Here is a 12,639-nt window from a genome sequence, read left to right on the forward strand (position 1 = left end):
TGCTCTAGTTTTCCTCCAGAATGCCCCTATGTTGCAAGCTTTGCGGGAGAGGGAGGCACCAGAGTCATTTCATTGGCTCCAAGCAAGCTAGGGCGTCACCTATTTACACTGGGGATAAGACCCAAGTAGGGAAGTGGCACATCTGTTCTCTGATATTGTCCTTTTATATGGGAGTTTTCGAGCAATGTTACCAGTGCCCCATAGGGAATTGATTTTTATCTTCAGGATATCCTGGTCAAATGATTTCAGATTTGTGCCACTATCTTTATCCCTAAGTCCTGATTAGATGTTGAAAATTTCAGAACAATCTGAGAATGGATATAGATTTGAGAACACTTAGAAATACAACGTTAGGGTCCTAATGATGCAGTACAGATCCCAAGAAAATTTGTGTGTATGTAGTTTTTAAAACATTTTAAAATATTAGCTATTGAGTGAATGTCAGTCTTAAATATGGAATGGCTAAGACTAATCACAAGTTTCTGTTTTAAAATCAGTAACACTTGAAAGTCACTTCCTTCTTTACTAGTCAGCTTCTGTGAAGTTTGGCTTAGCTTTACAGTGCAAAATATGTACCTGATACCTGTGGAATAGTTCTCTAGAGACTATTTATTCATGGGTGAACCTCTTGCTTGTATATACAGTACTGTTTTTTGTCTTTTGAAAAGCTTGGCATCGTGATAGAGAGAAGAGAGATGACCATGATGAAGTTTCCAGTGTGAGAAGTGAAGGTGGCAGCATTCGAGGACTCTTTAGAGGAAGAGGAAGAGGGCGTGGCAGAGGAAGAGGGCGTGGCAGAGGAAACCCTCGAAGTATGAGAGCTGATATTGAAGCAAAAAGTATAACCTTTAAGTTGTACAACCCTCCCTTGCCACAAATCAAATCCTGTATATTAATCCATATGGTTTGCATGTCACGTTGCAAGTACACTTTGGAGCTCTCTGGTCCAGCACACACAGGACCTGAATGGTCCTGGATGAGGGATTATGCTGGACCAGGGGAAGTCATTTCTGGCCCTCCTGCCATCAGCTCCCTCCAGCCCTGGCCTGACCACCAGCCTCCCTACTGTCTCCCCCAGCTTGCTGGCCCCCACTGCCCTGACAGCTCCTGCTGATCTGCCGGGCATCCCTGCCACCTCTATGTGCACCAGGCTCTCATTGCAGTGCCCGGCAGCCCTGCCACCTCCTCACACACTGGGCTTTTGCTGCCATTTCTGGGGTCTCGCTATAGTGCCTGGCTCCTGTTATGCTGGGCAGCCTCTGCACACCCTGCTCCCACTGCCCTACTATTGCGTATGGAACTCCCGCTGTCCAGGAAGCCATGCGTGCTGGTGTGCATCAGTTTCCCGCTGACCTGCCAACCTGCAGAGCTCCCAGTGCTAGCTCTCCACAAGACTTACTGGTCCTGGAACATCCGCAGTCCTGCCAGACCACAGATGTTGCCAGACCAGAGAATCCCTGTTGAGATTTTCATCCTGTAATATATCACTTAAACTTTTTTATCGAGAACTGATACTGAATGCCTGTTGCATGAATAATGCAATTTGTGTATATACCTTATAATATTTTTGTATTGGATTTTTCTCTGTATCTTAAACTCTTTCTTCCCTTTATTCCTCTCTCCATTCTTTTTGAAGTTAATTATGAGTATTCATATGGTTACCAAGAACTATATGGTGAAAGGACCAATCAGCCTTTTCAACCAGAACTTAATACGAGTATGATGTACTACTATGATGATGGAACAGGAGTGCAAATGTATTCTGTGGATGAAACTCTGCTTAAAGAATACATTAAACGTCAAATGTAAGCAAACTGCTTAATGTATGAATATTTTTAGACACAATTCAGACATCTGCTTAAGGTAATATAATTCATTTCAAAGAATGTTTGGCCTCTCAATCTTCAGTATACCATTGAAGTAATGCTGAAGATACTGGCTATCAATCATTTGAGTCTTATTCATTACTAGTAAATATCTGCTTAATTTTGCTTAGTAATGGTGTGGGGGAAAAAAAGTGAATATCGGAGAAGTGGGAACTTTGAGGAAGATCTTCAGTCTTCTGGCATTGTAATCTTCCTTGAATCTCTGTATCTTAATTATTTATGGTGCATATTCTCCTTTAGTTGGTTTTGATGTATGGATGCATGTCTGCTTCTCCTTTCTGTAAGGGCAGAAAGTATCTGACATACGGCTATCAACTTCAAATCTATATTGCAGTCTTCTTCTAACTCTTGCTAGGCCCTTCTGAGACCTGACCTGTAGATCCTTGTCAGGATAATGGGCCTCCACTGTCCTCAGACAAATGAGGGAGGAGCACAGACACTCCACTGTTGGTCAAATTTCTGGGCATGCAGTGTAGAATCCAGATCTTCTAAGGCAGGACATGTTGATGTCCTCCTCTAATGCTCAGCAAAATGTCAGACACATTGGTCACATCTGACTTCTGATGTTATATATATTTTCTTTTGTCAAAAAGATATTGACAGATGTCAGTTAAAGGCTTAAGATTGCTGGTTAACCAGAGACATTGGTCATCTGGCTTGTTGGAAATACCAAAGAATCATTGCCTTTGGAATTTACCTTTCATGAGAGATAGTATTAAACAGTCTTAGACTATAACTTTTTTCTTCCCCCCCCCATTTCAAAAAGTTAGACTCATAGACTTTAAGGTTAGAAGGGACCATTATGATCATCTAGTCTGACCCCCTGCACAATGCAGGCCACAGAATCTCACTCACCCACTCCTGGAATAATCCTCTCACCTATATCTCAGATATTGACATCCTCAAATGGTTTAAGAACCCCAAGATGCTGAGAATCCTCCAGCAAGTGATCCGTGCCCTGTGCTACAGAGGAAGGCGAAGTTCTGGGAATCTGTGAGGTTCCATAATCTTTTCCGTTCTCATTGCATTTGAACAAAGGGATGGAAAGCTACCTTTCTTCCTCATTTATTAAATAGCATCTAAATGGAAGCATTTAACATTCTGCTTCTGATATTTTTCTAATTATGAAAGCTAGAATGCGAAGAGTGAACTTCATGCAAAAGAAGCTTGTACTAGCTTTCTAGTGAGGAGTTCTTTAAAGTCTAAAGAAGTAAGACTATTTTGGACATGTAATGTTGTATCCTTGTTTATGAATGTTTTTTTATCTGTTAGCCTTGTTAATATAAAAAAATTCTACATCTGAGGGCAGAGAATTTTTGATTTACAATAAAGAAAAATGTCAAGAGTGATTTATACATGTAACAGGAACCAACTTGACTGAGTCAACTTGAGTTTCCTTTATTTATTCCTGTTTTGGATTTTAGGAGATTAGGTCAAACAAATCTCAGGTTTTTATCTTTACCTTATATATGTAAAGGTGAAATTTTAATTAACAGTGTTAGTGGGTTTCTGTTTTTGTGTCTTTCTGCAGTGAAAAAGCACTTTAGGATTTCAGAATAGTATGTAAAATATAATTTGGAGGTAGTATAGGTTGCATTCTATTCATTTGTGCAGAGGGGCCTGTTTGATAAACGTTTACTTTGCTTAAAGCATGCTGAAAAAATTCTGCTTTTAAAGCAAACCGAGCCTTATATAGACTCTTCTGTGCTGATTCAGACTTAAGAAGTGTCTTGCATCTCTTCCAGTTCTAAGTTTTATATCTATTCTCTGCTGGATTTAAATCTTTCATTTAGGGCTCATCTAGACTATGCTAAAGTTCCAAAAGAGTGTCAAAACCTCAAAAAATGAGGCTTACGCAGTTCGAAAGGGGGGGGGGGGGTTTGCTGGAAAAGCCGCGTCCAAACTGCGTTCACTTTCGAAAGCGAGATCAGAAGAAGATATGCAAATTCCTGTGGATTTTGCATATCCTCTTTCTGTGCTTCTGTGTAGTCTAGATGAGCCCATAGAGTGCTAGCACTTCAAACTTCTTTGGTACTGGAGGCTATGAAGAAAGAAAAATTTGTTTTTTCCTTTAGAGCTCAGTTAGTGTAACATTTCAGTACCTCTTCTTGTTGCCTTCTCTCCGGTCCAACTTCATGATTCTCTCCAGAAACCAAAATTCCTTGCATCTACATTAATGCCTTATATTCTTAATATTCAGATCCTCTCAGCATTCTACTCTCATCTCTTTTTCTTTAAAGTATCCAGTTCCTAAAGGACCACATTCATACAAAGTATCTTCCACTCTACAGTCTCATGTAGGATCTGTTTAAGGTATCCAGCTTTTTGGTATCTGTAGCCAGTTTAAGTTTCCCATACCGCTTCATAGGATATCTTCAAGTTTATATCTTTCTATAGTGGCTCTCAGTTATACTTTCTTCATTTCTTTACATGCTCATTTGATCTGATAGAGCATGACATCTTGGAATCATTTCATAAAGCAATTTAATCACCCTAGGGACTCTTTTCTAGGTTTCCTTCACCCTGTCCCTCCCCTGACCTGAAGTACTTAGAGCCTACTGCACCTCTTTCTCTCTTCTTCCACTTCCATCACCCACCAACGTCTCACCCCCATTTTATTTTTTAAGAACTTCATTTTTGCCAAGTACCTTTTGGAGCATTCAGGCACTATTCCTCAGGATATTAAACACTGTAGAGCATGTTTTTCTGCTTCTTTCTCATCTGATTTTTCATGAAGATTTAGAACTGCATATCTGTGCTTATGCCTTAACTCTAGGATAGGGCACTTAAACTTTCTGATCTGCTGGGTACCTGAGTAGGAGAAAAAGATTAGGATGGAGGTACATTAATGCAACTATAAGGGGAATCATCCACATGAATGCTCCATGTAAGAAGGAAAAGTGATCCAGAAAGGAATATCACTTTTCTTTTTAACTTTTGCCTTTCGTTAATGATGATTGGCTGTACGAGGCCACCATTATACCTCTGAATGTACTACACTGATTATCCTTAATCAAATTATTGTTCCATTTTGCTTATTTGATTATATAGGCTGGTTTTATAATTGATAGTCCATAAGTAACAAACATACAATAATAAACATCAATCTTGTTGATAATAAAATAAACCAAATTTTGTAATAAAAGATTTTGACAAGGATAAACTTGGATTAAAAATAAACTGTACCCAACCCTAGGCTCACATTTTCATGTTTCTCTCTCTCTCCAGTGAGTATTATTTCAGCATAGAAAATTTGGAAAGAGACTTCTTTCTAAGGAGAAAGATGGACCAACAAGGATTCTTGCCTGTTTCATTGATTGCCAGCTTCCATCGTGTGCAAGCTCTGACCACAAATGTTAACCTAATTTTAGAGGTAAAATTACTTAGATGCATGTACACAAATGTTGCATAGTTGAAAATGTATTAGTCAAATATTGAAAAATCCATTCACTTATTTGCAAGTGGCTGGGTGTAAGTATTCTTAGTGAGCGCGGATGGCCTAAACCTTCTGTTTCTTCAGTATATACATTTTTTTTAAAGTTGGCAGCCTAGTAAAGCTGTAGCTAGAACCCTCCAGCTGTGAACAGTATAAACTGATACGGTGCTGTCTGCTAGCAAATGGCATTGCTACTGCTCATAACATTGCCAAGAAGTGGCAAAGTAAAATTAACAGAAGAGCCTCACTGTTGTTTTTCAGAAATCTGTGGGCAGTAGTGAAACTGTCAGTCATGTCTGTTTCACATTGCTGTTGGTAAAGCTTCATAGCAGCAGGTAGACAAATAGTTATTCACAAAATGGGGAAAATTTCAAAAAACAGACTGGAGGCAGTGAAGAGTAGTAGAAACTTTCCTCTCCCCTTCTTGCAGCAGCCAAGAATCTGGGAGAAGGTTAGAGGACTGAAGAGCCCTTCCTTTTCATGCCTCCCCTTCAGCATCCAGGAAGCATTCTAGAGGGAGAAGACCAGAATGATGCTTCTCGCAACAGCTGGTGGGGTTGTGTGGTGAGCTTCAGATTTATCAGATATCTGCTGTCAGAGATTGATCCAAAAAATGAAGCCCTAAGCCAGGAAAAGCACCCTAGTAGAAATTGCAGTAGCATGAGAGAGCATGGACTCTCATGCACTGCACTGCTCACTCATACTAATCCTTATTGGTATGTGCTCTCCTCCCCACCCATGTCCAGTCTAGTAGACCTCCAATCAGTTAGTTCTCCAGATACTAGGTGTTTGTCACTCCATGCTAACAAGAATTTGGTTACCCTGACAAGGATCCAGTAAGTAGACCACAAATGGAGCTTTTAATTCTTTGAGTGACCACTACATGTTCCCACTTGGAATGTGCTAGCAGTGCAGTTGTGTTGGTGGAATGATAGATTGCCATACCCACTGGAGCACTCTTGCTCCCATTTCTGCCCCACTCTTCTGTATTTTGAAGGTCCAACGGTGGCACTCCAGCTATCTCTTTCTTTTAACCACAGTTGCAAACAGACTGGAACATTTCCAGTTCTACCTTCTCTAGCAACTCAGTGCTGTTAGCTAGTTTTAAGAGTAGTTTAACTGTGTTTTGTTTTACTGAAATTTGGTTTTTGTTTTACAGTTGTCAGAATACTTATAATTCCTGCACCCTTGGGGTTTTTTCCATATTTGGAGGCATGAAAGAGGTGCCTCTTTACCTATTTTTCTTTTCCTCCTCATTCTTAAGAGGTATCTCATGCTATCTGAGGGACATTTTCCTTTCCAATGTATAGTATGCAGGATTTCTACTCCAAGAGCCCATAAGAAGTGTTTAAAATCTGCTCCAAGCCCTCCTGTTACAGGAGGCCCTATAGATAGAGTCCTCAGTTTAGTATGGGTGATTGTTTCCATGATTAAAGAGAGACCTGCATTGCCCCCCATGCTTTTGGGAACAAAGAGGCAATATCCCGAGTTTCTATTAAAGATACTATCTTTTGATCCAGGAAGAAGGGTGTCAAAGTCCTTAGTACCAAAGGATCATCATTCCTAATGTGGCAGAATGGTTTAGGTGTCAGTCTGAGCAGAGCCATTTTTGTTATGAGCACCCTTTTGAATCTAGTACTCCTGGTTTTGGGAGGAATTTGTAGTATGTAATGCCAGCCCCTGTCAATAGGTTGGTCCAATCACTGTTCCAGTTGATTCTCTTTTCTCTGGGTTGGGTTCCATAACATCCTTAGGTCTTAGACGAAAGCCTAAAATGGCTAATCAGGATAAATCCCTAAAAAGTTTGTCATATTCTGTGTAACTAGTGCTACCATTCTGAATGTCTGCTTCAATGCCTCTGGACTGAGAATAGAACAAGCTGGATATACAACAATATTACTGTTGGGTTGGGGTTCCACCGAAGTCTGATAATGGTAGACTAAGTCAAGGATCTTTCCTTTGGAAGGAATTCTATTGCTACTACTAGTTGTATATCTACTAGTAGTAATAGAATTCCTACACGGGAAAAGTATTCCTTTGAGAGAGGTCGCTGTGGATGTTCCACTCTTGGTCTGGGTGCATCCTGGCACCAGGATCAGAAATTTTTCTAGCAGTCCTGAGTGGGCCATGCATGCGCAGTGCAACTTCTTCACGCCATGATTTTTGGAACTGAACGTTTGCAGCCTGAACCCTCCATTTCCTTTTCAACCAGCCACAGCCTGAGATGGAGCTCCATAGTCCTCTGAAAGAACTAAGAGTCTTCATTTATTATTGCAGTTATTATGGTTATAAAGTCTGAGGGGTAGCCATGTTAATCTGTAACCTTAAAAATGAGTAGTCCTGTAGCACCTTAGAAACTTAACAAAATTATATGTATAGTATCATAAGCTTTCATGGACAAAACCCTTATCCAAGTTATAGGGTTTTAGTTAGCTGTTAATTATTTGTTAGCTAAAAAAAAAATTCTTCTTAGCCTTAGACCCTGGCAAGCAGCCTACTACGGCTCCTTCACCTCCTACCTCACCAAATTAAAAAACCTCCTCAAAGAAAAGGAATTCTTCAATGCCACATGGGGACCCTAATGGTAAGAAATGGTCACTCACAAGATCTACAGCATTGGCACATAGAGCATCTTGCGTTAGTGCTTACGACACTTCCAGCATCTCTGGCATCTGCCACAGGGTGGCTACAACTGGCGCCCACCATGTCAGTACCAAGCCTAAAAGCTCCAAACAGCCTGCCTTAAAGTTGGCACTGACAGCGCCATCCAGAACAATGGTACCAACTGCTCTGGTCCAAATAATGGTGCCAATTATGACCTTGTTACCAAACGGACCTTGACTACAATGGTACCGAGGATACTGGCACCGTACTCAACACTGCTACAACTCATGATCCTAAATTCATCAGCACGGTTACCATCAGCACTGCCACTGTTTGTTTGTGTCCTTCTGATCTTACAGTTGCGTAGATTCCGCAATCTCCACTCTTCAATACGACATCGCTCCTAGACCATTGGCACTGCATTATATTTCTCTGGCACTGTCACACTTTTCAAGTGATGAGGATATTAAGCTGGGGCTGTCTTTTCTTCTCACCGCATCTCCCCTACCAGACATCAATCCCCATAGGCAAGATCCACTTCTTGTGAACCTTACACAGTGATATGCCATGATGGTATGGTCATCCTTGAATGCCTCCCTCCATTCTGAATCCTGCACAATGACCATACTGGAGCTCATGGGGATCCTACAAGAGGCACTATGGCAGACATGGTAGCCTGTGCAGACATAATAGCCCTTACAGAGTGTGTACCACCTCTCTTGCTCAGCCTGCTATTTACCAAGAAGGGAACACTCAGCTCACACAGATCCCATCCCTGGACACCTCTCCACCAACCAACTCCTCTTCGCCAGATGAGGCCGTAATGTTTTCACTGTCAACAACAGCTCATGACTTCTCTCACTTCCCAGACCTCTTCAAAAGGGTGGCAACAGAGCTTAAACTAGCCTTAGAGGAGGTGTCTGAAAACCAGCATCAAGTTAGGGACATCTTGCAAGCTTTATCTTCTTCCATATCATTGCCTTTCAACACCTCTATGCTGGACCTTATCAGGACAGTATGGCAGACCCCAGCTTCCATATCTCCTACTTGTAAAAGGGCCAATAAGTACTACATACCGCCCAGTGGCCCCACATTTTTATTTGCTTACCCAGCTCCAAATTCCCTTGTAGTAGAGGTGGCACATCAGTGCGGCAGACAAAGCTTCTAATCAGCCTCTGTTGACAGGGATAACAAATGATTAAATCTTTTTGGTTGTAAAGTCTGTGCCTCCTCTATCCTACAGTTCGGGATTTCACATTATTTTGCTCTACTGGACAGATATGACCACAGGAACTATTCCAAGCTCCTGGATTTTACTGATAACATTCCTGAGGCCAAAAGACCTTAGTTCAAAGCTGTAGTTTCAGAGGGTCAGACTATTGCTGGCACAGCATTACTGGCAGCACTTGACGCTGCTAAAACCATGGCAAGATCCACTACAACCATGGTTGTAATGTAGAGAGCCCTCTACATTCCCAAGAGAGATTGTCTACCACTGAAGATATACTGTTTGATGATGAAAAACTGTTTGCAAGCAAGTCCAACAAAGTGCTGCACACAATGAAGGATTTGCATTCCACACTCCTTGGAATACACATCCTGGCAACCAGAAGGCAGTATCATTAGCCTTACCAATGGTCCCCATATCATAATTACATGCAACAGAGATCTTTTGAGCAACCAGACTGTCAGAGACCACAATGACGATGCCAACCATCTGGATCGGCACCTCACACCTCCCTCTTAAATAAGCAAATGTGGAGGTTTGGTTGAGGGTCTCAAACACCTCCCTCCTGTTAAGCCATGCATGATCATCCTGATGTTCACACACCACGTATGCCCATATTACAATCAATGGGCTTTCAAACCTCAGATAGATGGGTTTTAGATGTTAGCCTCTCTGGATAAACTATCTTTCTTCTCTCTTCCCCCCCCTACCCTGTCCCTTTTCAGGGACCTCCTCCCATGAAATGCAACTACATCAAGAGGTGGAACATTTTCTACAGGTAGGAGAGGTGGAGCCTGTTCCCCAGCAACAAAAAGGCAAAGGGTTCTACTCCTGCTACTTTTTAACCCAAAAGTAAAATAGAGGTTGTTTACACTACAGAACCACTCACAGGTACTAATGACCAATGTCTCCTGGATAGGATGAGGAGCATACTTTCAAAGCCACACAGATCATGGCCTATACTTAGCACAAGAGGCGATTTTACACATCAGTCTCCTGGAACTCTGCTGTTCACAGTGCTTGCCACCTCTTTTTCTCCCCTCCTCTGCAACCAGCAGGTGCATGTGATGACAGATATCACCTGCATGTTCTATATCTGTGGTCACCAATCCATCGATCGCGCTTGACTGGTCAATCGCAAGACCTCAACCAGTTGATAGCGAGACGTTCTGGGCCCTGCATTTCTCCCCACCCCCAAGAGGCCCAACTACCTACATCCAGTGACAATGGAGGTAGTGGCGGCTTTCCACTGAGTGGACGGAAGTCCTGAACTGTGCGCCACTTTCGGGGGTTCTGGAAATGCGCTGGCTGCTTCCTTCCCCCAGGTCTGTGGCATGCTGGGAGCTCACTGAGGCAGTCCCCAGACGCGCGTGCTGGGACTTCCTTGATCTGCGGGAGTGGGGGGAGTTGGCCCCGAAGGGGGCACATGCACAGGCTTCCCTGCTCCGCAGGAGGGGAGAGTCGGGACCAGAGGGGACGGGGGCTTCCCTGCTCCGTGGGAGGGATGCGCAGCCTCCCCAGGAGGCGTTCGACAGGGCTTCCATCCTCTGCAGGGCGGGGGAGTCCTGGGAGGAGGCGGGTACAGGGGACTCTATCCCCACTGGCACCCTGTCCCCTGCTGCAGAACCCTGTGTTCTCTCCTTCTCCCCCAGCACCCTGTCTCCTGCCCCCCACTGGCACCCTGTCTCCTGCTGCAGAACCCTATCCCCTCCTCTTCCCCCTCCCCCCGGCACCCTGTTCCCTCTGGCCTGTTCCCAGTCATAGAACCGTGTCCCCACTGGCACCCTGCCCCAGCACCCACTAGCACCCTTCCCCAGTACCATGTCCCCTGCTCCCACCAGCACAGTTGGGTCCACATTAGTGAGGCTTGCGGGGGTTTGGAGGAGGTGGTGTGTTTTTTTGTTTTTTGTTTTTTTTTGCATCTCACTTGTGTGGCCCTGTGGTGGTGTGTCAAAGTTCCTCCGACTCCTGCACCCCCGTAGTGGCACGACTAGACTCCACCAGCCGGTAGAATAGAGGGAGTTTATTGCTTCTCCAGGATACAGCACAGCATAGATGCAATCTGGTTACAGGGCAGGCCTAGGATGCTTCAGCCCCCCTTGAGATAGGGGAGACTGGGCCCCTAAACCCCAGCCCATTGCTTAGGCTGCTTCCTCCATGACACCAGACAGAAATTAAAACTCTTTTCCAGCCCTGCCCCCCAGCTAGGTGCTGGTCTCCGCCCTTCTTCCTTTGTCTCTCCCTGGGAGGCTGAGCCTGGGTGTCTGGGTTAATACACATTTGGGAGAGTCAGTGAGACTCTACCATCACAGCACAGGGGGACCCCGGGTCACAGAGCAGACAGCACCCCCACTACACCACAGGCCCCAACTGATTCTTCTGTGGGTCAGTGATCCTGACTGAAAACAGGTTCCCCACTCTTCTCATAAATAAAGACAATGCAGAAACTTTTTGTGTTTGATATAGTATTTTACTTAAAAATGAAGCCTGGCCAACAAACCCCCAGTTGGGGCCAAACCCCCATCTGGCCACAGTATCATAACACTCCTGAACCCCCACTTTTCCCCAGATCCTAGATCTGAGCCTATCATACACTGGAACCTCTTGCCCTGAGCCCCTCACATACCTCAACCCAAATTCCTGCAGCTTCACATCCACAAGCTTGTGGCTTGCTTAGTCCCCAACCCTCTATCTGACCCCAACACTGCCCGGCCTGGAGCCCCCTCCCTGAGCCAGCATCCCTTTCTCCACCTCTTCCTGCATCAAGATTTCCTTCCAGAACTTGCACCTCTCACCCCTTCTTACACCCAAATCCCTCATTCCTACCCCAGAGCCTACTCATTGTGTCTCAACCCAGCGAGGGTACAGGTAGACTGCAGGAGTTTTTCAGGATTCTAGAGATATCCCAGAGAAACTCTTCTGCATCCAGGGATGCATTTGTTCTTCCGCTTCTTTTAGTGGAAGAGCAAACATGCTCTTTCGGTAACCCCTGTATTGTTCTTCCCACAAGGAATAAGGGGACTTCCAAAAGAAAGGGGGTTTTCTGACATTTGGTCTGGTCTAGACAGTCCAGACTCTTCCTAAAGAAGAATTGGGGAGGGTGGGAGGGAAGCAGCAGTATAAGGGTTGGGGATAGCAAGTGATGGAGAGGAGGAGAATAGAGAAGGTGGGGTGGGGCTAAAAAGAAGGGGCAGGGCTTTAAGGAAGGGGTGGGGCATTAGGGGAAGGATGGGGCAGTAGATCTTGGCTTGTTCTGTCATTTAAAAAGCGATCATGGGTGTGTAAAGGTGGGAGACCACTATTCTATATAAACAGGCTGGGGGGAGCTAGATCCCAATGTGATGGGCTGTGGTCAGAGAATACTCCTTGAGGGTGCTTCCTGGAGTGCTGACAAAGCCACTGGCCCTCACCTCTTTGCTCTCGGGGACTTTTCTTCACCCTGCCCTGCTGAGCCAGATCTTCTGGTCTCCCCCAGCTAAGGCACA

General features: G+C 44.1%; 1 protein-coding gene across 10 annotated transcripts in view; it reads left to right on the forward strand.

Moving 5' to 3' along the window:
• LARP1B (La ribonucleoprotein 1B) overlaps positions 1-12,639 on the forward strand; it is a 116,474-nt gene that overhangs the window by 55,793 nt on the left and 48,042 nt on the right. For 6 of the 10 annotated variants that reach the window (XR_012904143.2, XM_075929961.2, XM_075929954.2 and 3 more), the window contains 3 exons: positions 669-839; positions 1,637-1,805; positions 5,115-5,259. Coding sequence is in view for 9 of the 10 variants with exons in the window: in XM_075929961.2 (XP_075786076.2) it covers positions 669-839; positions 1,637-1,805; positions 5,115-5,259 (485 nt within the window). In the remaining variant the exon portion in view is untranslated. The remainder of the gene's footprint in view (positions 1-668; positions 840-1,636; positions 1,806-5,114; positions 5,260-12,639) is intronic. The other 4 variants (XM_075929958.2, XM_075929959.2, XM_075929960.2 and 1 more) reach the window with 1 other exon arrangement.

This window comes from Pelodiscus sinensis, chromosome 4, assembly GCF_052426305.1.
Source record: "Pelodiscus sinensis isolate ZL-2025 chromosome 4, ASM5242630v1, whole genome shotgun sequence".
NCBI lineage: Eukaryota > Metazoa > Chordata > Testudines > Trionychidae > Pelodiscus > Pelodiscus sinensis.